Source organism: Sebastes umbrosus, chromosome 1, assembly GCF_015220745.1.
Source record: "Sebastes umbrosus isolate fSebUmb1 chromosome 1, fSebUmb1.pri, whole genome shotgun sequence".
In the NCBI taxonomy this organism is placed as follows: Eukaryota; Metazoa; Chordata; class Actinopteri; order Perciformes; family Sebastidae; genus Sebastes; species Sebastes umbrosus.
Genome location: NC_051269.1, coordinates 11,756,586 through 11,780,873, shown reverse-complemented (window position 1 = coordinate 11,780,873; position 24,288 = coordinate 11,756,586). Strand labels below are relative to the sequence as shown.

Genomic DNA, 24,288 nt, shown 5'->3' with positions numbered 1-24,288 from the left:
TGAGTGGATTTTCAACGAGCTCGACAGTAAAGCGGAGACAAGCAGACATCATTTCTCTCTCAGCGGCTTCTGGACTATCACCACACGAAGCTCAAAGAGACAAGAAACATTTAAACAAAAAAATAATTTCTGAACAGGACTATAATTATCTAAATTAATTAAAAATTAAGCCATGGCCGACACAGCTGTTGACAAGACCGCTCCTGCAGAGGTTACAGCCAAGGTGCGTTACATTCTTTTAACGGTTTGAACTGACGGTTAGTTTTTTAAACGGTTGAACTAACGGCTTGTTTTTTTAAACGGTTTTTAACTGTCGTGTTTAAAGACGTTGGGAACTTTAGTTTTAAAGTTATTGGTGTTAACTGGTTCAGTTATCTCGGGTTAAAACAGCCGTTACCGTTAACGTTACTTCATGTTAAGTTGAAAATGTGAATTACCTAAATGACTTACCGTGAAATGTAACTTGTGGACAACCGTGCACCGTACAACAGAGACGTATTTAGCAGTGTAGTGGGTGTGGAAACTAACGTGTGTGATGTGGTTAGTTAAACACGTCTAGCAGAGCAGACAAAGCGGTAACGTAGGAAACGGCAGAGCTGCTGCTGCTGTGGGCGGGAAGACACAGTCACGTTACGGGCTGGCGTTAAACACGTTAAATAACTATATCTAATAACATAGTCTCAATGTAATTATCCCAGATAAACTAATTAAAGCCAGACTACACTTCAGAATAAAACTGCTGAAAATCAAAGAGACATGCTTTTATTTTGTAGGAGCTGAAAGAGAAGAAAGAAGTAGAAGCAAAGAAGGAGGAGAAGAAGGAGGAGAAGAAGGAGGAAGAGGAGGAGGAGGAGGAGGAGGTGTTGGTGGTGAAGAAGAAGACCGACACCGGGGACGCACCTGCCAATGGCACAGTGAGTTTGAAGCCGAGGATCAGCCTTCCTCATGGCCCTTTTGTCTTTAGCAGCCCTCTCATCATGCAGGTGTCGCCTCCCCCTCTCCTCCTGCTCAGCTGCTCTCTCTCCTCACAGTGCTTTGTTTGGGTTGTGAAATGGGCACAGATGTTAGCTAGCAAGCCTTTGCTTGTTTCCATTGGTGTCTTCAGTCTAGGTTGTGTGTGGGTAATCCTCTGGGGAGCAAAGAGCTCCTCCACACATATGCCCTTTTGTTTTAAGTGTCCCCAGAGGAGTCTGGACATGTACAACTATGGCAGAGTTATTTCAGATATGCTTGGGGATTTTTCCTCTCAGTGCAACATTGCTCTTAAAAAAAACTATCTTGAATGTTGATGTGTTGCTGGACTGACATTTCTCTCTTTTAATTCAGAATGGTGCTGATCACAGTGACAAAGTGGAAAAAGAGGAGAAACACAAGAATGGAGATGGTACGTTCATAAAAGAAAGACTTCCAACAACTGTGTTTAAAAAAAAAAAAAAAAAAAAGTCTCTACGTTCCTCGTAAATGCCGTCACCCTGTGTGGCCTTTAGTTCAAAATTCCATTTCGACAAGCCTTGTTTTTTTCCCATGAATCTTGTCTTTAATTACACTCCTCCATGTGAAGGATGTATTTTGTGAAGTGACAAACTGTGCTTACAGGAGAAGCAGAGGAGGCGCCCCCTGCTGAGGAGACTGATGCACAGCCTGTGAAGCGTGCAGCTGAAGAGGAGGAGGTGGGTTGAGATATACAATTATAATCAAGTGTTTTTAAATGTGTTTGTTGACTAATCTGGTGAACTTCAGTCTTTGCTAATGCATTAAATGTTTTCCTTTTTTTTTTTTTTTGAAATAGGAGAAGGCGGAGACAAAAAAGCAGAAGACAGAGGAGAATGGAGATTCAAAAGAGGCAGAAGTGAAGGCTTAGTCTGCTCTGCTACTTGTTTGCAGCACCGTCCTACCAGCCTGGTCAACATCGTGTTGTAGAGCTTGTGCTTTCTGTACCTTTTGAGGAATATTTCTTTTTCGTTTGCTCCCATGTTTATCACATTGCACTGGAGTCCTGAAACATAGTGGCCCTGCATCCTTTTTTTATGAAATGTTATTTATTGGTCTTTAAAATGAGCTTTTTTTCTACTTGTACAAATTGGGCCACACCATGAGATCAGTTTGTTTTCATTTCTTGAGGTTTTATATCAGTATGTTAGAAGCACAATCTCTATGATGTCAGTGCTGACCAGATGATTCATACATACAGGCAGCTGCTCACCTCCTCCAAGGCTCATGTTGACCTCTCAGATTCACTTAAAGGACCAAAGATAAGTTTTAAGCAGGGGCTAATGGACAGTTGTTAGCATTATTAGTTGAGGCATCATTTTTTTTGTGTTGAGCTGCTAGTTAATCCTTCGCTTGGCTGCCCTGTTGACAGATGGTGCAAATAAATAAAGGGGCTCTGTCTTGCGCCTCCATGATAAGATTGCTTGACCTTGTTTTATGGTGGCAGGATTTTGCAATGTTAATTAACCCCTCTTAAATCTTAAAGCTTTGGTCATTTGTTCTGTATGCATTCCACGCAAGTTTGTACCATTTATACTTTGTTTTTCCTACATTTTCAACAAGTTTTATGTTATGGCTGGGTAGCCCAGTTTGGTGTCCAAGACTGCCTTTTTCAGAACCAGAATGACATTCGGTTACTTCAGCCACTGCTTTGTATATTCTGATTAACAAATAAATTGTCTTTTTACTTAAGTACATCTATTTTGTGTGTGCATGTTACCGGTTTTAGTGCTTCTTAAAAGCATGGCTTTATAAGTAGATGATGTCATTTGACCCAATTTTTCTAAACATGGAAAATGGCTGGCTAAGATTCAGGAAGGAACAGGAATAATCTCATTCACTGGGTAATGGAAAAGGGTGCACAGAATCAATGGGATTGCTTTTTTTGTGTCTCCTGGCTCCCCCTTGTGGTGTCTTTAAAGATTGCAGATCATGATTTCTGAAGTCAGCTGGGGTGATAACTGGTATAAGCCACAATAGTTCAACAATAATTGACACAGGAGTCCAAAATGGCAAAATGATCATTTTAGTTTAAACTGAACCCTGAATAAAAGTAGCTTTTACAGTAACACTGCTAATATTGAGCAATAGGTGGTACCATATAACACAAAAACTCAGTGTGTGTGTTTTTTTTTTTTCTCAAGCAAGCTGCAACAGCATGATCCATACAGTTACTGTTTCCTCAGAAACGTTAGCATGGCGTGCATCCAGTCAGTCCAGGAGGCTTAAATAGTAGGCAATTAATGACATTCTGCTGAGGCAGCAATTAAGACTGGCGCCGTAATGTGTGTGTATTCAGTGCCAGTCAATGAAACCATCACAATGGTAGACTTAAAACCGGTTATATACTAAAGCTAACATTTCGTTTAAAGCCCTGAAGTCAGGCTTGGAGCCTGTGTTTGAGGCTGAACAGACAAAGCATAGTGGTTGCCATGGCACAACAAGATGTACAAAATAAATTATATGTACCATTTTGCTGCTGGAGATGGCTTCTTTAGGATGGAAATGGAAGTTTGAGACTTCCCGTGAGGAAACTGGCTAACAAAAGTAAGGTTATACTGAGTTGATGGTCCGAGCGTGGTGGAGCAGAAGCCTACTACCTTAAGCATGCGCCCTAATGATGACAATAAGCACTTGCTGCTGGCTCTATGAACCCCCACAGTCTTTCCTCTCAAAGTCGTCCACCTTCAGGGTTACCCATAGTTCACATGAGTCTTCTCCCTGTTTGCTGCTCTTCTGTTTTGTTCGGTTTCCGACTTTCACACCCCAGTTTCAACTTCTCCTCTTCCTGATAATGACAAGAATCACTGTCATTATTACAATGGCATGGCCGGGAGTACGGTGACGGCTCACGGCTGCACCACGGCTTAGTGAGGGCCCAGACAGAATTTGCCACCAGCACACATTTCTCTGTTTTTGAAAGTTTGTGTACGAGCGTGTGTGTGTGTCATCCTATCAGTCATGGCTCTATGCTGATTAAGTACTCAATTGGCATTGTTTGTACTCATACTTGGGACTCGTTAAGAGTCACCCAGCACCAAAGTGTGAAATATGGGGAAAGCACACCGCTAAGTCTCATTATGACTGGACTGTGTGGAAAGTGTTGTTTTTATTTGCTGTTAAAATGTGAAGCCCTTCAAGACTGTAACTGTGATCAAGCGTTTCAAGTGAATACTAAGTGTGTGTTTGCTAAATTAAAGAGCTTGTGAGTGTGAGTGGACACTGGCAGCACAATCATTTAGTCAGATAAATCCTGCTTTAAGGTGTGATGCTAATATGCCAACTCAGAGAAACAGGCAGGTAGACATTCCCTTGGCCGTGTGACCAAAACAAAACATTAACACAAGGCTTTGAGAGATTACATTGCAGCTCATGCAGACGTTAGGCAACTGATAAAAGGAAGAAAAAGAGAAAGGGGGAAAGCTGTGGTTAGCCTGTACGTAGTGATCAAACATTTCTAAACTAAACACCAACAAGCAAGAAAAGATGATGCAAAGATTTTACAGCAAAGGTCACTCACACACACTCTCTCACACACCATTTGTCCCACACGGCATTCACACGTTTGTTTGCAAAAGTTAGGAAAAAAATGCATGGGCACACACACACACTGTATGAACACACTGGTCATGTATACACATATTAGAGCAGTGGCCAATGTCTGTCTGTCTGTCTGTCTAGCTCTGAGGAGAGCATGCGCCCATTAGTGTGAAACAGTATATGGAGTTGTGCTGTACAGTGTGCGGCAGGGTGTGCAGTGTCCTATCAGTGCTGTCTGTGAAGGTCAACACACTCTAAGACACTAAGCGACAGCGAGAGAGCGTTTGCCCTTTGAGTGTGCGTGTGTGTGTGCGTGTGAGGTAAAGTAAATCGAGAGGATTCTCTAAATGTGCACTAGTAGTGGCTGGGTCTCGCTATCGGGGGGCTCACCCTCAGGTGGGGGCAGATGGTACACCACGAAGAGAGAGGAGTACAGGCAGCCCACGAATGACATCAGGCTTGCAAAGTACATCACTCCCTGGGCCCCACCCACCAGTGAGGTCAGAGGTCCCATCGCCACAGAGACAAGGATCTGAGCCAGGAAATACTGGCAGCTGAGCAGAGAGATGTCAACCCCCATCCCTCGTCTGGTCCCTTCCTCTGACGAGCCACAGAACTGAGGAACATATGCAACACAAGTATATATGATGATCATAATCTAGTATGTAGTGCACCATAAAATCACGACAGCTTTGAAGGAATAATTCGAAATTTTTCTTGCTGAAAGTTACGCCAAATTCACACCAGGCAGCGGCAAAGTGCGGCACGCCACAACATTTACTTCTTTTTTTTGTGGCCAGGAGGCGTGTTCGTGTGTTTCAGGCGGGAAATAATTCTTTGTAACATATAGGTCAACGTGTCACAGGATATGTTTGCCTGATCTGGCCACTCTTCGCCGCTAAAAGTGAAACTTTTCCCGACTTTCAACACGCAGCTTTTCATAGACGTTGCATGGAAGCTCGCCGCAGGCCGCACTTCAACACTGCTCTGGTGTGAATTTGGCGTTAGATGAGAAGATTGATACCACTTGCTACAGCTAGCATCTGGCTAACTTAGCTTTGCATTAAGACTTGAAACAGGGAAACAAAATCTGGCTACCAGCACCTTTAAAGCTCAAGAAATAGTCAGACACGTAACCCCCCGTAAAAGTGTCACTGTTACACTTTTGCACAAATGGAAAAAACTAAATATAACGTGCTAAGTAGGGAGCTTTAGTTGGGCTGATAGGTGGATTTTCTTTCCAGTCTTGCTAGCTAAGCTAAGCAGCTGTGGCTTCATATTTACTGTATAAACATGACAGTGATATAAATCTTCATATCTAACACTAAGCAAAAGAGAAAATTAGCTTTCCAAAATCTTTAAAGGGGAACTATGCCCATTTTCCAAATTCATACATGTTATTCCTATAGTCTAAGACAGTCTAAAAATATTAGTAAACATGAACAACTCTCCCAAATCCAGAGTGCTAAAACTCAAACTTGTGATGTCATAGGGTATAAAGTGTTTAACTGCTCCATAGACAATGAATGGGGAGAGATGTTCAAGATGACACTGAGAGCTCTCAGGGGAATGTTCTGAGTATATGGGAACATTTTCTGTTTCACAACTGACAACACTACAGTAGAATAAAGCTCATTTGGGTATAAAAAAAGAAAACAAACAAAATCAGTCTCCCTGTCATTGCCTATGGAGCAGCTGCAGACTTTATACCCTATGACATCACAAATTTGAGACTTACTCCTCTGGTTTCTGGCTTTGAGAGAGAGTGTAGCTCATGTTCACACATAGAGATTGAACTTCACTACACATGAAAATAACATATTGAAATCCTTAATGTAGGTGGTATTCCCCTTTAATTATTCCTTTAAGTTGATCCTGGTAAAAAAAATACCCTAAAGCAACTACAAATGAAGTTACATATCTAGATACTGACCTGAGGGCTCTGGTAGTATTCACACAGCAGAGAGTAAGGCAGCGTGCATAGAGAGGAGAAGAGCACCCCGTAGGTGACACACAGAGACAGTACCACGTAGAGATTGGTGGATAGTGTGGCCAGGCCTGTGCCCAAACCAAACGCCAGGTAGGCAAAAAAATATAGAGTGCGAAGAGAGAAACGCTCCTCCAGTTTCTCCAATATGGCTGAAAGATGAAGCCAGAGAGAAACAAAAGAAACACATGTAAAGCTTGCCAAGGAAAGATAAGACAAATTCCTGGTAAAATGACTCTGTCCTGAGCTGAACTAATATCTAAGACATGTTGTGATTGTAGCTTACCTGAGTAGAAAGCAGCACTGAATGCATAGATGCACATGCCCCAGCAGCCCATGCTGACACCAGCATTGTAGCGTTTGTAAGCCTCAGAGTCGTGGGGTGCTTTGGGGTCTCCTTCAAACACAACCTCCCCCATGAAGTCAGTGTAGAAGAGCAGCATGCCTTCAAAGGACAGCCAGCCTAGAGAGAACCAATAAGATAAGATAAGATAAGATAAGATGAACCTTTATTAATCCCCGGAGGGAAATTCAGGTGTCAAAGCAGCAACATCAGCAAACAGAGTGAAACACAGGAGAGGTAAAGGTATACAAAAATTATAAAAACAATAATAGAGATATAAAAGATACAGAGTGAATGGGTGAACATAGTGTGTGCAGTCCGTCAATAAATAAATGTAGTATGTGCAATAAATAAATGTAATATAATATGTACATACAGTATGTGCAGTCTATAAAGTGGTATATAGGATGTAGAGTGTTAAGTAAGTGTAAAGTGCGCCAGTGGTTAGAGTCCAAGATGGTTGCAGATAGCGCATGTTTACAGTTCTTAAAGTCCTCATAGTTCTCATATGGGGGTCAGCTTTGGTTAATAGGTATCAACTATTAAATACAAAACACACAGTTTTTACAGTGTTGCAGGGTTTTATGTGCAACAAAGTTCTCACCCAGGAAATGATTAGTGCATAAACTCCTCAGAGAGGGAGGCATCCTGTAGATGGCTATACACAGCAGCTTCATTGACATCTGCGACTCTCCCGTCTCCGCATTCTCACTCAGATCACTCTCATAGCGCACCCCATTCAGCAAAATATTTGCAACCTTCATTAGAGGAAAAAAAAAAGAAAGACACTGTGTTTAAAAAATGCTGTGGTGGCTACTGACTAAACAGCTTTTTGTCATTTTCAAAACATGTGTCCCGACCTGCTGGCTGAAGGTCACTGTTCTCCTGCGTCCATTCTCCAGCGCGACAATCTGGGTTGCCATGGGCTCCTCTATTAGTGCAAGACTCTGGGGTCGCTTCAGGATGCCAGCAGAAGAGCCCCGATGTGACCCCGCACCAGGATGAGCCCCAGCTGTGACCTGAGATTCTCCCTCGGGCTGTGGCGCTTCTGCATCCTGAGCTTCCCCGGCTGGATGAGGCGCCACATTGGACTGGGTCTGTCCTGCAGGATGGCTCCCTGCTCCCTGTGTGGACTCATCAGGAGGAGGGGAGTCTCCTGGAGGCAGGGGTGCAGTGGTGGAGTTGGCGGCCAGGCCCTGTGGTGTCTGCTGACCTGTGTAGCAGTTTATGAGCACACTGTCTATATAGGAGGTTCCTAATGAAGAGGCAAAGTCGTTGATGCCAGTGAGCGAGCTGTCCCTGCTAATAAAGCTGCCGTATTTCGGAGTGAGGGGGCTCAGGGGCGATATGGGGCTAGTGAGGCCGGCACAGAGGCGTGCGTTGGCGCTGCAAGAATGGGCGAGATGGTCAGAGTTATACGGGTGAGACTTTGAGTAATTGTAGCTGTAAAGACCGTCCTCATCTTCCTCATCCAGTCCAAAAGCTGACCCTGGGTTGACAGGGGGAGAGGGAGGAAGAGGGAGGCTGGGACTTTTTAGGTGAGCTTTGCCGGAGTTTTTGTTCTTTGGTAGGGGCCGCTCGGGGATACTCATCAGAGTCATGGCTGTGGCGAACACCAAAGTGATACTCGTGAACATGTATATGACCCGCAGTTGACCTCCCATCGACCTTCCAAATTGTGTCTGGTCCCAGTTGATGCCACCCACAATGTAGCCGAATCCACCTCCAAGTCCTGCAGAGCAAGATTAACAAGCAGAAAATGCATTTTGCAATGACTGGTAATGTCTTAAAGCTTAATTTTAGGTCTGTTTTCTCCAAATTATCTTTAAAGCTGCAGTGGGTAGAAATAGAGCAAATATGATTAAAAAAAAGTTATTTTTATAAAACGGTCCCTATATCCTGACAGTAGTGCACGAGACAGGTAATCTGAAAAAATCATGTGCCTCTGTGTCCTCCGGTGCTCCTAATGGCATCTGCAACATTTCACAGACCGGAGGTAAACAACCAGTCAGAGCCAATCTGGAGCCTGTCATCTTTGAGCAGCTGTCAATCCCTCGCTAACTCTGATCAAATGGTCAAACTAGGCAGCGCTGATCAAATATGAATCAATATTCTGTTACTGTAATGCCTATTTCTCGCCTCAAATGTTTTCAGAAACATCTTGTAGTGTACTGTTTAGCTGTAAAATGAGAAAGTTTGTGACCCGGCAGCCATGTTGAGATCGGTTGTAAATACCAAGCACCGCCCACCAGCCGGAGCACAGCCAATAGGAACGCTCTCTCTCTCTGAAATGACCTGTGATTGGCCAAAGTCTCCCATCACAGACCAGATTTTTAAAAACCTGAAAACAGAGCCATGAGGAGGTGCAGAAGTCTAGTTTTCTCTCAGAACACTTGAATTACAATATGCTGAAAGGTTATTATGGAATTTTTGCCCAATGACGGCAAAAATATTCTGCCTACTGAAGCTTTAAAGAATATAAGTTACAGCGTCTACTCCTGTATAATGATAAAGTAACCCTGAGTTTTCTTACCTGCCAGTAGTGCGTGGATGTTCAGCCCCCGATCCTGGTCCTCTGGGCTGCACACATCCATCATGTAGGCATGGCTAGGGTTGTCGGCTGAATCAGCGCTGAAGTCCATCAGAACCACACCGCACACCGTCAGGATAATTCCCCACTTGTGATTTGATGCAGTGTCAGCCATCGCACTTCCGATGTCCCGCCCGTTCAGCACCAGCGTTAGACCAAACAGAGCCCCTATGAAGGAGAACAGTAGACTTCAACCGAAATCTTGCTAAGTGGGAAAAAAACATGCATGTATTAATCATTAAAGAGGCACTCCACTGGTTTAAGGTATCTCAGTGTGGGCTTGGAGACTACAAATGACCTGTTTACAACTGGGCTGTGGAGTTTGAGAGACATCCACTTTTACCAGGAAGGGTCTAACAAAAGATGTGTATTGAGTTGCATTATGGGAAGCGTAGTGTAGCATCATATTATGGACTTAAAGTCAGGATATCTCAGCCTCTGTTTCACCAGTTTTGACCATTAATATGTTTCTCTTAAAGTGATATTTTTGGGTGTTTTGACGTGGGGTTGTATGAGGTACTCATCCATGGTAGGTGTATTACTTGCAGTAAATGGCCGTCGGTGTGCCCACAGCTTGGAGAAACAGTCAGGAGTACCGACACCGGAGCAAAGCAATACAATATGCTGTGGACGGGGACGGCAGAAAAACATATTTTAGACACCTAAAATAAAGGCTCGTCTAAAAAAAATTGATATCCATTTAAGTGTACGCTATATTTAGAATACTTTCATCGCTTTATCTTGCTGTCAGATGGCCCTTTCTTTCTCCTTTCCGACGGGGAACTGAACTGAAAGTGAAACTTATCTATGTATGCTCTCTCCAAAGCCAGCAGGCTCAGATGACAAAAAAATAGTATAGATAAGTTTCACTTTTAGTTCAGTTCCGCATTGGAAAATATTCTAAATATAGCGTATACTTAAATGGATATCAATTTTCTTAGGTGGGCCTTTCTTTTAGGTGGCTAAAATACATTTTTCTGCCGTCCACATCTACAGCACTGTATTGCTTTGCTCCGGTGTCGGTACTCCTGTCTGTTTCTCCAAACTGGGAATCTGTCATCTACTGTAAGTAATAAACCTACTATGGATAAGTACCTCATACAACCCCACTGCAAAACACCCAAACTATCCCTTTAAGTCCCCCAACTTTAAATAAGAAGACTTACAAACATACTTACATTTAGTATTGTACTTACTAAGCACAACACATTTCTTACCTATAGCCAAGGCAAAAATAAAGGGTCTCCTTCGTCCGAACCGGGATGTACAACGATCACTCCACGCTCCGAGGAGAGGCTGAACGAGGAATCCTTCAAGGCCAAAGACAGAGGACAGAGTTATTAAAGTGCTGCCACAAAATTATTGCTACTCACAATCACGTGATGATCACATCATATCCCTGTCCACCATGGTGGTCAACTCACTTACCCAGTATGGGGCTAATAAACCACACCAAGCTGTAGAACTGATCAGGCAGGCCCATCTGTAGTAGCACAGGAGTCACGTAAGCCGTTTCCATGGCGTAGCTAAATTCAATACCAAACAGGACGCAGCCATTGAAGAGCAGCTCTTGGAAGGTACGCCTCGGGGGAATCTCACTGAGGTCCAGCTGGTCCAGGGGACAGGGCGTGTTGGGCGGCGGAGGCGGCGAGGGTCTTATCAGCTTACGGCGCTTTGGCTGTCTTTGGAAGTTGTTGGCTCGGTGACTGAGGTGCCGAGTGGTGGATGTCGGGAAGCTGGCTGTTTTGGAGAGTGAGCTCCTCCAGAGACCTTCCTGAGCGGTGGGTAACCTCCCTCCTGGACTGGCCAGAAGGGGGTCACTGGGGGTGCCCATGCCCGGAGATGACATCTCTCTCTCTCAAGCCAGTGTACACTGTAGCAGCACATAACAGGGGGGATTATTCAATTCAATTCAATTCAATTCATCTTTATTGACAGACTCGAAGTCCATTAAAAAACATACAACACAAACAACAATACATACATTAAAATAGAAACTTTTATAAAAGACAGTTATACCAGTGTTTCCACAGGGGTGACTGGTATCCTATAACACTAAAACAAGGATTTGACAGTTAGCATGATGATGGCGTTCTGAGAATCATTTAGCCGACATATAAATTTATACATCAGGTTTCTCAACAGAGCCTGGAAAGTGTTGACACCTGCATTACAGAACAGCTTGCTTGCACTACACCACCTGGGTTTCTTAAGTAAATTGACTAACTGATTAGTTAAAACTAGTTAATTTTCCACATTAGAGGTCATTCAAGATCATCATAGCATAGTGGTCATGTGAGTTAAGTTAGTGCTGTGCTGATGGTTCTGTACAGAGCTACCAGGAGGAGGAGGACACTGCAGTCATCAGCAGACAGCACCGATGGGCACGAGGCACTGCAACCAATGCGCATGTTAGTGTTGTGCGCAAAAGCCCATGTGCTCGGCGTGGCTGACTACAGCAGTGTGTAGTATGCGGCATCATGAAAACCTGTTTCCATTTTAATATTTCATGAAGGAAGCTCAGATCGGACACAATGGAGGGTTATACTGATGGCTTTCAACGCAGTTACAAGGATGCCGTTTCATCATCGCTCAGATTGAAACCAAACATATAGATATAATATAGATCCTCTCTGGAGCCACGACCGATTCTCTTTGTTTAGTGTTTTCTCTTCTAATGATCCTCGGTATTATCCTCCGACGTGACATTTGGGTGTTAAGGTTGAAGACCACACCATCGACTTATAGCTGCGTTAGAAGAGGATGAGGCAGGCGTGCAAAGTGAAAGATGATAATTACCTGATCTGGGAGGCTCGTCATTTATTGCGGCACACACCGAGCATTATGATTATTATAAAAGAACCTAGGATGGATTACAGGAGTCATGATTGTTGTTTTGGTGTTTTTTTTTCTTTCCCTTTTTCATGCAGTCATCCCCCCGCTCTCTCTCCTCTCTCTCCTCCGTCCCTTCTCCTTCCCCCTCTCCTCTCCATCCTCTCCCCCTTCGCCTCTTCCTCCCGGTCTCTCCCGTGACGTCACGCCCCTCCCTGCAACATCAGCACCACTGACACAAACACACACATCTGTCTGTTTATACTACACAGTACAGTATACAGTGTACCTCAGATGATAATAGTCAGTGAATGATTTGTTAATCGAGGTACACAGATATTCTTTTTCAAGCACTTTGTTGCAATCTGTTTGTTAGATGTTAGGTTTTATAACACATGTTTCACTTGTTGGGGGAAACGCCTCAAGAACACCATTTTAATATTTTTTTAATATTTTTTTAATTTAACCTGATTAAGACCTGATTAAGACACAACAGCAATACGACATTAAGTTACAGAAAGGACATTCATGCAATGACTATATAAAATGTATATGTGCCTACTTTACTATTATTATTAATATTTTGTATTTAATTTTACTTATTTTTTGTTATTGTTTTTTATCATTCTTTATTTTGTTCCCCTCTGTTATTACTTTCTCCATTCCTTTATATTTTTTTTCTAATTTTCAATCAATTTTACTTTTTCAATATAAAATATATAAACATTGTAGAAATTATATAAGTTGTGATGTTAGCAAATGTAAATTTAGTATAATTTATATATATATTATATTTATAATAATATTAAAAAAATAAAAAATAACTCCAATCAATCCTTAAGTTTTCAAAGATACCAAATATTCATTAAAATGTTGTCTTGGGTTTGAATATTTCACTGTCTAAACATCATAGAGCTTCAATGAAATGGCAAAAAAAAGCTGCATATAGAATATAAAATTGTCAAAGAATTTAAAATTGGAATTTTTACAACCTTGTAGCTATTTAAGGGATCTAAAAGGGAAAACTGGGTTGAATAAATTGCAGTTGCCTTTTCTTTTTCGTTTTATGTGTATAACTATATGCAAATTATGCATGCATTTCTCACTTATACTTATGTCACTGTCTTGCTGTTTTTTACTGAAACAATGGATTGTTAAATAATTTGTAAATGTTAAATTTGTGATCTTTTTTTTATTATTTTTTTAGAAAAGATAAGGTCACTCAATAAATAAAAATTATAACAACACAAAAAGTGCAAGTCATGCTAGATCAGTGAAATACATCTGAACTTGAAGTGTAAAATAAGATGAAAGGATCCCAGACTGTAATAATACACTTCTAATTCAGCTTGTAGAGGAATAAAAAGATATTTCACAAGGCCCTGTCTCAGTATTTTTCAGTCTAGTGTTTTGGTGAATCTGGTAATTTACCGATGAGGTTAACAGAATACAAGCGTGTTTAATTTGTGCATCTTTTGCTCAATCAGTGACAGTGGTGTGCATGATAAGGTCCATGATTAGCGGTGAGTGACTGTCAATAATGTGCAGAAGTGAGAGTCAAATACACCTTGTGACTTGTCATGGCAGGAAAAGCACAGGTGAAACAAATGTCATTAACGAGGTGTCAGCTCCATCAAGTGTCCCAATAAGCCCTGACAGTGAGCCAGCATGCAAAATACCACGACCCTGGAACTAGCTCACCTAAATATAGAGTACAGTCGTTTTTAACCTGTGCTCGTCCTGCTACGACATGCAGTAAATGCACTCATGGGTGTGAGTTTGTGCAGAAATACAGAATTTGTGAATGTCAGCTGTAACAAAGGAATCTTAAATTACTACTTTGTTATTCTATATTATTTGAATGGGTTAAATCAGTCTGACTCACCTTATGGTAACCTGAGCAGATGGCAGGTTCCAGTTAGGCGAGGCTGAGAAGGGGAAGTGGCCAGTCACTGGTCAGCAGAGTAGATAGATAGATAGATAGATAGATAGATAGATAGATAGATAGTAATCATACTAACAATAATAATGTTTTTCTATCCCATTAAAAATAGCCTAATAACATAAAAAAAACTTCTGGATATCTTATTTTATTTCATAAACTTTAACAGGATGTACCGGTCCCTATAGAAATACTAACGTGATTTTAGGTCCACCTTTGACAGCAGGCTCATTATATCTAATTGACTCGTAGTACGATCTGGCCTGCAGGTTGTCCAGCTTGATACTGGAGGGATGGCAACAACAGCTGAGGCACTGATGTATTGAATTAATTGTCTCTGAACCACAGGTATAATACTTTTCTCATCAAAATTGTATGAAATGAATTCTGTTTTGGGCTATGGACAGATATGGAAACATATGCTTTTTTAAAATGTAGGCTAAAATCTTGATCATCAAAATAACTAACAATATATGTTTGATGAATGTAGTGCAGTAAAAAAGAAGTACATGATTCCTTTTTGAAATGGAGTAAAAGCATAAAGTGGCAGAAGATGAAGATGCTGAATTAGTACACCTATAGTGGTTGAGTAAATTCTCCAACACTTGTTGCCAAACAGGTCAGTTCCTGGTTAATAGTAAACAGACAGATGGGACCAAACTAACAGCTATAAAAAAAGCAAACAAAGTCCAGGCAATAAATCTGGGTTACCTTTGAGCTCACCTGTAGCTTACTGCACTAGTGCACCCTGCATTATGAAAAACTGAACATATTCAGTCATCACTTCTTTGAGTTCATGTTTAAACCGTTTTTTTTTAATGTTGTGTGCAAGGTGTGAACAATGACTAAATGTGAGAGCAAATAGCTGTAGGCACTTTAAGTTAAATACATCCTGTATTTATTGACTTTAGAGGTAAAATACACATGCTGACCCTTGCGAAGCCCCGCCCCCTTTCCACACACCGCGCCCTGTGATTGGATGACGCTTCAGCACCAACGGAATCTGATTGGACGTCAGGGGTCAGTGGGCGTATCAGGATGCAGATGTTTTGCAACTGTTGTGGTGCTGCTGCTCGGGTGTTACTCAAACACTAACTGCGGTAGAAAACTACATTTATTGTCACTTTTTTTCAGTCGGTACAGTCCGTGTAGGTCCAATCGTAGAAAATGGCAAAACTCGACCTTGTTCAAATTGGAAAGAACTTGTTAAAGAGTGGAGAAACTGGAGAGGTAAGATAAAGATAAAGCTAGAAAGCTACATGTGCACCTTTGAGCTTTCATCCTATTTCATGTCTATTCAGTTGACTGGTTTGTGTTTAAATGTGCTTTTTGTTTCATATAAAGCCGTGTTGTTAGGTTGCTTTGTTCCCTTTAGAGCCTCCCTGCTGAGACCTGCTGTATTAACCCTGTCATTACCTCACAGCATTCATATAATAGGTGTCAAATGAGGCCTTCAGGGTGACATAATGAGGATCTGAAGGGAAACACACGTGTGACTGTGAATCATGATATTGCACAGTTTGAATCTATGATGTGTGATTTCACAGTAAAAACAGATTAGTAGAATCCACCTACACCCATTTCCCATATGGTAAATGGTAAATGGATATTTTGCTCACCCCAACCTCATTTACTACACCCCATTTTACCATGTACTACCATACTATTTAGTATGCCAGAAAAATGATTTGGTATGTCCCAATACATAGTATGTCAAATTCAGATATATAAATATGAATATACAGTATATACGGATATACAGTATTAGTAAATGGTAAATGGACTTGCATTTATATGGCGCTTTTCTAGTCTTCTGACCACTCAAAGCGCTCTACACTACATGTCAGCATTCACCCATTCATACACTGATGGCAGAGGCTGCTAAGGTGCCAATGTTGCCCATCAGGATCTAATCTAAATACTCATTCACACACTGATGGCTCAGCCTTTGGGAGCAATTTGGGGTTAAGTGTCTTGCTCAAGGACACATCGACATGTGACCGGAGCAAAGGGATCGAACCACAGACCTTACGATTGGTGGACGACCTGTTCCACCTTCTGAGCCAGAGCCGCCCACTGAGTGTGTGTCACCTGGTTTCACTGTGAGTGTTTCCCTCTCTCTGTGTGTGTGTTTCAGAGTGTGGAGCTCCATTCTCTGTGGCAGGACCAGCCAGTGGTCTTGTTCTTCCTGCGCAGGTTTGGCTGTCAGGTGTGTCGCTGGATGGCAACAGAGGTCAGCAAACTAGAGCCGGACCTGAGAGCCAGCGGTGTGGCGCTGGTGGGGGTCGCACCAGAGGAGTTCGGGCTGAAGGAGTTCAAGGAAGGAGGGTTTTTTAAAGGATGTAAGCAAGCAGTACCTACTCATCCAAGACAAAAGAGCATATTTGTGTTGCGCTGACACAACAACATGGCAATATATGGTGCTTTAACTGTTATGGAAAACACATATTGACACAAGGTTTATATCTGCTCAACTAAAACTATTTTTACACTACAGCCCTAATTACTTTTCTTTCTGTCCGTCTTTTCATTCTTTTTTGAATGTGACCAAAGATTTTAGGATGTAAAATGATCCAATTGCATAGATAAACATCAAAAGACCAAAGTTTAACAGCTGTTTTGGGCCAATACTTCTATTCTTTACTCAAGTACTGTACTTAGTAATAACATATATAACATACTTGTACTTTGCTTGAGTATTTTCATTTTAGTGCGGTACTTCTACTCCATTACATTTAAACGGGAAAAATTGTACTTCTTACTCCACCACATTTATTTGTCTCTTATAGTTACATGTTCAGTTGTACATTAAAAAAATATGAAATGCTTTTATGATATAATACAATACTACACTGCTAATCTACCCAGTAGTATACACAGTATCTAAAATTGTCTCCACATTGAAGAACTACAACATTAAAACACTTTTGCATGTCTTCACTAGTGATTAAAAATATAATAATATAATATTTTATACTAATATTCCACTTTAAAAGGAACCATTCTGCATAAAGAGCACTTTCTTTTGATACTTTAAGTAAATTTATCTGATGATCCTGTACGTTTACTTAAGTAACATTTTGAATTCAGGACTTTTAGTTGTAATGGAGTATTTTCAGACTATGATATTTCTACTTTTACTTCACTAAAGGATCAGAATACTTCTTCCACCGCTGGACTGGAATGAAGGTCAAATACTTGTTAATGACATCTGTCCCTTTTGTAGCCATTTGTCTCTGTTTTTTTGTTTAAATGGAAGCGTCTCCCCAGTTGTTGCGTTAGGTTCAAACAAATAAGATAATCCTGTGAAACAGGATCTGACGGTGTGTTTCACTTTGCTGTCACCTGGCCACAATTTTTACATCAACTTTGCTGCAACAAGCTTCATTGTAACTTGGTAATAGCCTCTTTGTCACCTTTGCACAACAAAACTTATGTAACAGAAACATTGTGTGTGTCACAAGGTTTCGAGGATACATGCTTATTAACCCATCACTTTCAACAGTATAAACAGTTCAAATAATCATCTATCATCTTCTTCTTTTAGCCATTTACGTTGACGAACAGAAGAAAAGCTACAAGGATTTGGGCTTCAAGAGGTGAGTTCAGTAAATCCACATTCCCTTCGTGTAATAGAGAAGCTGTTTGGTTTATATGACTGATGGTTTGCTTTGACCTCGATGTGCATGGTTTTCGATTGTCAAGGATGATCTTAACTTTAATTATTCACTTAAGAGCCACAATGATTAATCAGCAACTATTTTGACAATCAGTTAATTGTTTTAGTCATTTTTCAAGCAAAAAAAGCCAAATATTCACTGGTTCCAGTTTTCAAATGTGATGCTTTTTTTATATGATAGTAAACTGAATATCTTTGGGTTTTAGACTGTCGTTGAAATACATTAAGACATTTGGATACATCTCCTTGGGCTGTGGGGAATTATAAGGTTATTAGGTTTCACCGCTCATTAATCTTCACTCCTTTACAAAAGATTAGATGCCTTTTGATGATCTCTAATTGAGAAACTGTTTTTCTTCACACTCAGATACACAGCCATAAGTGTGGTACCTGCTGCTTTGGGGAAGAAAGTACGAGCTGCAGCTTCAAAGGTATACTATAGCGCTTCATGGTTATATGATTACTTCATGGGTCCTATCATGGTCACTGGAGCAGGAGTGAAGTTGCTTGGACCCAGATTGACACACTCACCTCTGATAGCCTGTTTTTCTCTGATGTTTTCAGGCCAACGCTGAAGGCATCCAGGGAAACTTCTCAGGAGATCTACTCCAGAGCGGAGGCATGCTCATTGTGGCCAAAGGTACGATCAGTATACACCCAGAGGGGGGATTAGTAAGGGTCTGTGTTGTGAACTCCTAATGAACCGTGGATGTGAACACGTAAATAAGCTTGTAGCATTGCATTGATAACGGTGGAGTTTGTCCTGTTATGTAAATGAAGGTAAATAACTGGTCAAAGAAGTGCATTCTTACAGCCTCTCCTCTAGAGGGCAATGCTGCTCCACATCATTGTAGTGAAGTTGGATGCTCATAGTGAGCTCTCCAAACCCTCCATGTCAGTGCTCTCCAGGGCTGCTGACTTTCCTCACTTCTTTATTTCGTGTATACACACAAGCACAAGGGTTAAACTATTCAATTAAACTATTCAAATTTACAATAGTGTGTTGCGTTGATAATTCTGTGAAATTAATCAGCATACAGGAGAGAGGTTTTTTAACGTGGAGTGGAGAGGTACAGTCTGTCCAAAAATGATTTACAGCACAACTCTAGGACAACTAAGACGAGAGTCAACAATATATATTAGTGTGCTGATACTCTCTTTTATGGTGTGGTATGGGCCGCTTGTTCTTATGGAAAGGAATCAGCTGTAGGAAGTAGATTACAGGTCATCCTGTCCTGTCTCACTCCTCAAATTAAAAAATCTTGGCTCCACCAAAAGTACTTTTCGGACACACTTCTCTCCCAGCATTACTCCTCTTTGGACACCTATCCACTTGAAGGAGGTTCAGGCATAAATCTGAATGTTTTAAAGGAACAGTGTGTAACAATTCGGGGGATCTTTTAGCAGAAATGTAATATAATATTCATAACTGTTTTCATTAGAGTAGAATCACCTGAAACTAAGAATCGTTGTGTTTTCGTTAGCTTAGAATGAGCCATTCATATCTACATTGGGAGCGGGTCCTCTTCACGGAGTCCGCCATGTTGCTCCGCCATGTTTCTACAGTAGCCCAGAACGGACAAACCAAACACTGGCTCTAGAGAGAGACTTTCACGTTTTTACGTTACCTGAAGGCCACCATAGTTCTCCGACACGTTTGTGAAACTGCGGTAATGTGAGCTGCAGAGTGCAAAACCGCGGTACCGCCTGCCGCCGTCTGACTTCCGTTGCTCCTAAAGTAGTGTTATTATGGTAAGGATGGGCTCTGAGCGAGGCGAATGGCGTTACCATGGTTTTGCACTCAGCAGCTCAAGTTACCGCAGTCTTAGAAAGGGAGGAGTGAGCGGAGGGGTACTCAGTTAGTTGCAATCTGCAACCACACCACAAGAGAGCACCAAATCCTACACACTCTCCCTTTAAGAGGCTATTTAGTTCCTTACGACTCAATGTTATTAAATAGAAGAATCTTCAAATTTGGCACAAACGTCCACCTGGACTCAAGGATGAACTGATTAGATTTTGGTAGTCAAAGGTCAAGGTCACTAGGGTTGCAACTAATGATTATTTTCATTGTCATAGTACTCTGTGCTGCGTTTCATTACTGCTTTTCATGAGTCATGAGTTCCCTGAAGCAGATTCACAACAATCTTTGATTGTAATGGATAAAGTTGACAAGCTGCGTACTCGATGATCCCTCTGATTCTTCTGATTCTTCTGATTTTGCTCTGCAAAGGTGGAGAAAAGGTCCTAGTGCACTTTATCCAGGATTCACCAGGAGACCACCTACCTCTGGAGGAAATTTCTAAGGCTTTGGGCATCTCAGCCAAAGCAGAAGCAGGACAGATGCCAGTGGTAAGACATCCCATCAATATACATGAAAAGATATGAGATTCACACTATCACCATGTTCCATTTTTCATTTCCTTCCTCTATTTTCTTTGCTCCCCCTCTTCAACTTTGAATGAACTTTAAGCTGCATAGTGAAGGGTTAAATATAATGGTATCATTGTGTTTACTAAGGCACACTGGACCGATGTCAGTTCGTCACTTATTTTCCCACAGACTCTGTTTTACGTCAGCAGCAACACGCGCATCAGAGTCGCCTTTTCATAGACAATTTCACACTTATTACTCCATCTTCATGGTCTGTCTGTGTCTGTGCCAAAGGCCCCAAAAGCCTTTTAAACTAGAGTTATGATCTCTGTCTGTACTTAATTGCACTTAGAAATGCTCTGCAAACACAAACCGAGATGTCATTATTCAAATACCATAGAAGCAGTCTAGCAAAAAACAGTAAAATCAGTGTTGGCAGCCTAACACAAGATTTATGAAATATATATTCTCATTTCTCTCACAAAGACCGTCAGCAGCAGCTTCAGCAGTGCTCTACAGAATTAAATGTCAAGTGTATCATGGAGAAATTAATAGGTTCAATGTGTCGCTGATTACTGTTATTATTATATCATTGGAAAGTCTTTGCACATAACACATAAGAGCTAGGTAGTTAGAAAAATGATTTTGGCATTTGGATAGAATACAGATGTCAGCACACGTTTTGTGCCTTTACCATGTTTTTAACATTATGGTAGTAGCTATGCTGAACTTAACAACTTAATGTGCACAGCAGGATTTTAAGTATTGTCATGCTAATGTTAAAAAGTGATTACCACTTAGAAACTGCAACATACTGTATAAATAAATACTATATTTTCCATCTTTAAGAAGAGAGACTGAGCCACGTTGATTCGTTGAGTTCAGGTGTTTTGAACTGGCGTTTTATGAGGTACTTATCCATAGTCGGTGCATTATTTATAGATGACGGTCGGCATGCCAACAGTTTGGAGAAACAGAAAGGAGTAGTATGCTGCTGTGGACGGGGCCAGCAGCAAAACACATTTTAGCCCTCTAAAAGGAATGCCCTCCTAAAAATGTCAATATCAATTATCAGTTCAAGTGTACCCTTGATTTAGAATTGTCACCGCTTTACCTTGCCGTCAGACAGCCCTTTTCCACGGGTAACTGAAAGTGAAATTCATCCATGCTCTCTTCAAAGCAGCAGGTTCAGATGACAAAACTGTATGGTTAAGTTTCACATTTGGGCCTTTCTTATAGGTGGCCTGAAGTCTGGTTACTGAAACACGCCTATTTAGCTCGAAGCTACCACGCTAAGAAACTAGGCTATATCATGGAAGAGAACGAGCTACAAGCTACATGCTACTCTGTTTAGCCGGCTAAAGGTTAACCCAGCACTGCAGCACCAACAGTAGCCTAAATGGACGGAGCCTGGTCTCACACCATGCCGCAGCGCACGGCCAACATACCCGCAAAAGTCTGTGCACTTCTATGTACGTTCTGACCGGGTGACCGTGCGGCTTCACCTCTCCACACCGGAGGTTGCCGTTTGGCTAAAATCTTTTTACCGTCATCTACTGTAGGTAATACACAACTATGGATAAGTACCTCATACAACCCCACTTCAAAACACCCAAACTATCCTTTTAAAATGTAGTCCCTGTTCTATACCACAAAACCACATTTAGAGACAAATTGCACAGAGGTCATGGACATGATATCTTATGTCCAGAGCACCAGGGGTTTTTTGTCCTGTGATCATCAGAGCTTTCGGCATGACGACATCCAGCACATGGTCTTCAAGCTCCCACTCCCCCTGGCTCTGTTGCATGCTTCCCACAAAACCCAGCGTGTCAGAGCTTTTACAACATGTACAGTATGGCTTCCCCATGACCTGTCTGAAGACCAACATAAGTCATAGCTGCAGCCCCGGGACAGAATCGACCTTGTTTATTTCCGAGGGGTCAAAAGGTGGCGGAAACAAGTGCGAGTCACGAGCTATATGACATGATTGTGTGAGAGAGGCCCTGAAAACGTTGCTGTTGTTGAGTGAAGACACTGGCTCATCCGGATAAAACAAAGTAATGTCTTCCTGTTCAAACAGCTGATAGACGGTGTTTACTTCTCTTATCTGTGTCTAGAGATGGAAACCCTCGCACTAGATTTCCCTGAAGAAGAACACACTGTCTTAACTTCAGCACAACGATTCTGAGGCCCCATAAACAAGACACTCAGTCTAGACAAACAAAGTTACCTAGAGATGGGCCTTTATCCTGTAATTGGAGTGCTACTCACCCATCACCTTATCTGTAAGTAACTCACAGATAAGTAGTGAAAGTCAGCAACATTGGGCTTCATGGAGGCCTAGTCGACACATCCTCAGAATGATCCTGTTTCATCCTTGGGCTGCAACTAATGATTATTTTCATTGTCAATTAATCTGTTGATTATTTTCTTGATTAATTGATTAGTTGTTTGGTCTATAGAAAATGGTGAAAGATGTCCATCAGTGTTTCCCAAAGCCCAAGATGACGTCCTCAAATGTCTTGTTTTCTCCACACCTCCGAGATATTATTATTATATAAAAAGTTGGTGATAAATGTAATAGTTGACAACTAACCCGATTAATCAATTTAATTATTGCAGCTCCATTTCATGCCATCCTCCTCTTTCACACCATGTTTCCAATTCATGTTGAATATGAATAATGAATAATGTTTGTTGTGGGATTATTCCTTATTTCATGGGCTATTTTGGGATTTATTTACAAAAACAACAACAATTAAGCATTCAAATACTGATTTGGAGGTCGATCAACATGGCAATTATTGAAGCTTCGAAGCATTTGCGTCAGCTATTAGATTTCACACTTTTTATTGTATAACTTTTATTTTTGATTATGTAGGGCACCATTGTGAGAGAGAACTTTGCTCTCAATTGGTTTCTTCTGATTAAGTAAAGGTTATCTGTCTCACCCTTTAAACGATTTTTTCCCTATCTGAAGCGAAGATCAACGGGCAGAGGGTGTCACAAGATGAACAGATTATAAACCCCCCCCTGAGGCAAATTTGTGATTGTGATATCGGGCTTTATAAATAAAACTGACTTGACTTCTCTTGTACCTTCTCTTGCAGTGCAATGATGATGTTTGTACACGATGATGACAGATCTGCCCATCGCACCAGGTGAATATCAACACGTCGGGAAGCTAAAAGAAGTGGAATGTGAGCAAAATGCTAACGTGAACATAACACTACTGCCAATATTCATAATTGTTTGTAATTTCTTTGTGACAGTCACATAATATATTATTTTATTGTCTACACCTGAAAGCAACAGTGGCATTCCTTTTGTAATCAATTCCTTTCATTGTAATTAATGTGAATTATGAACCTACCTGAAATTGTCTGTTTGTGAATTTGCATTTATAACACTCTTATCACTTTTTAAAATAAATGATTTATATGTATCTAATTATAATAAAAGTTTGAAATCAGTACTTGGCTACAGTCAATGAGCAGTTTCATGCAGACATGAGAGGAGTTTGAATAAAAGATGAGGAGGTATCTAACCTACGGTATACTGACTATATGCAAGATCACTTGTTTGTTTACTACATTAATGATTCAAAACTCTGATGGCTCCATCACAGGATTATACATAGTGTTTTCTTTTACTTGCCTTCAACAAATCGTCTTCACTTTATGTCCACTGCCTTGTTTACTCTCCATCAATGTGTTGACCTGAGACGTAAAATTTTGGAGGATTTTGTCACCTCCAGTGTCTCTGTTTTCAAAGATAACATTTTTAATTTTTGGTGCCTCGCATTTGCTTGAAATGTATTATACTTCTGCAATTGAACTTTAGACAAATTTCCCGAAACGTGAAAGTGATCCCTATGTGTCATCAGAACTCAAAATCCTTCCTGTTAGAACTAGAAATGTACCTAAAGTACTCCCGACGGAGCATGTTATTAATGAAAGATAGCCTAATAATGACTCTGTCTATGGAGGCTGTTGACACAGTAACGTAA

General features: G+C 41.1%; 3 protein-coding genes across 5 annotated transcripts; 2 read left to right on the top strand and 1 right to left on the bottom strand.

Annotated features, from left to right (window-relative positions):
• Window positions 1–25: 25 nt before the first annotated feature.
• On the top strand, window positions 26–2,682 carry si:ch211-222l21.1 (parathymosin). Of its 2 annotated transcripts, none has more exons than XM_037774919.1 (5): window positions 26–223; window positions 774–914; window positions 1,327–1,384; window positions 1,597–1,668; window positions 1,785–2,682. In XM_037774919.1, the coding sequence occupies exons 1-5, from the start codon at window positions 173–175 to the stop codon at window positions 1,787–1,789; spliced, it is 327 nt and encodes a 108-aa protein (XP_037630847.1). In that variant the 5' UTR covers window positions 26–172; the 3' UTR covers window positions 1,790–2,682. The 2 variants fall into 2 exon arrangements, with proteins under 2 accessions (XP_037630847.1, XP_037630838.1); XM_037774910.1 differs by having other exon boundaries at window positions 1,597–1,670; window positions 1,790–2,682.
• A 721-nt stretch (window positions 2,683–3,403) lies between these two features.
• On the bottom strand, window positions 3,404–12,447 carry slc45a1 (solute carrier family 45 member 1). Of its 2 annotated transcripts, XM_037774898.1 has the most exons (10): window positions 12,250–12,446; window positions 10,879–11,323; window positions 10,668–10,760; window positions 9,394–9,618; window positions 7,721–8,592; window positions 7,465–7,618; window positions 6,804–6,980; window positions 6,464–6,669; window positions 4,921–5,146; window positions 3,404–3,778 (listed from the first exon to the last, which is right to left on the bottom strand). In XM_037774898.1, the coding sequence occupies exons 2-10, from the start codon at window positions 11,297–11,299 to the stop codon at window positions 3,750–3,752; spliced, it is 2,403 nt and encodes an 800-aa protein (XP_037630826.1). In that variant the 5' UTR covers window positions 11,300–11,323; window positions 12,250–12,446; the 3' UTR covers window positions 3,404–3,749. The 2 variants fall into 2 exon arrangements, with proteins under 2 accessions (XP_037630826.1, XP_037630818.1); XM_037774890.1 differs by lacking the exon at window positions 3,404–3,778 and having other exon boundaries at window positions 4,294–5,146; window positions 12,250–12,447.
• Window positions 12,448–15,253: 2,806 nt separating this feature from the next.
• Window positions 15,254–23,754, top strand: prxl2b (peroxiredoxin like 2B). Its single transcript, XM_037768873.1, has 7 exons — window positions 15,254–15,454; window positions 16,362–16,566; window positions 17,772–17,823; window positions 18,271–18,334; window positions 18,468–18,543; window positions 20,137–20,255; window positions 23,390–23,754. Exons 1-7 carry the CDS (start codon window positions 15,392–15,394, stop codon window positions 23,414–23,416), a joined length of 606 nt encoding a protein of 201 aa, XP_037624801.1. The 5' UTR covers window positions 15,254–15,391; the 3' UTR covers window positions 23,417–23,754.
• The last annotated feature ends 534 nt before the right edge of the window (window positions 23,755–24,288 follow it).

Coding starts and splice junctions, on each gene's coding strand:
- slc45a1 (XM_037774890.1), bottom strand. CDS start 11,299: ATGTCATCTCCGGGCATGGGCACCCCCAGTGACCCCCTTCTGGCCAGT. Junction 8,593..9,393: donor CATCCACGCACTACTGGCAG/GTAAGAAAACTC, acceptor CTTGCTCTGCAG/GACTTGGAGGTGGATTCGGC. Junction 7,619..7,720: donor CAGTGACCTTCAGCCAGCAG/GTCGGGACACAT, acceptor CCTCTAATGAAG/GTTGCAAATATTTTGCTGAA.
- prxl2b (XM_037768873.1), top strand. CDS start 15,392: ATGGCAAAACTCGACCTTGTTCAAATTGGAAAGAACTTGTTAAAGAGT. Junction 15,455..16,361: donor AGAGTGGAGAAACTGGAGAG/GTAAGATAAAGA, acceptor TGTGTGTTTCAG/AGTGTGGAGCTCCATTCTCT. Junction 16,567..17,771: donor AGGAGGGTTTTTTAAAGGAT/GTAAGCAAGCAG, acceptor TTCTTCTTTTAG/CCATTTACGTTGACGAACAG.
- si:ch211-222l21.1 (XM_037774910.1), top strand. CDS start 173: ATGGCCGACACAGCTGTTGACAAGACCGCTCCTGCAGAGGTTACAGCC. Junction 224..773: donor CTGCAGAGGTTACAGCCAAG/GTGCGTTACATT, acceptor TTTATTTTGTAG/GAGCTGAAAGAGAAGAAAGA. Junction 1,385..1,596: donor GAAACACAAGAATGGAGATG/GTACGTTCATAA, acceptor CTGTGCTTACAG/GAGAAGCAGAGGAGGCGCCC.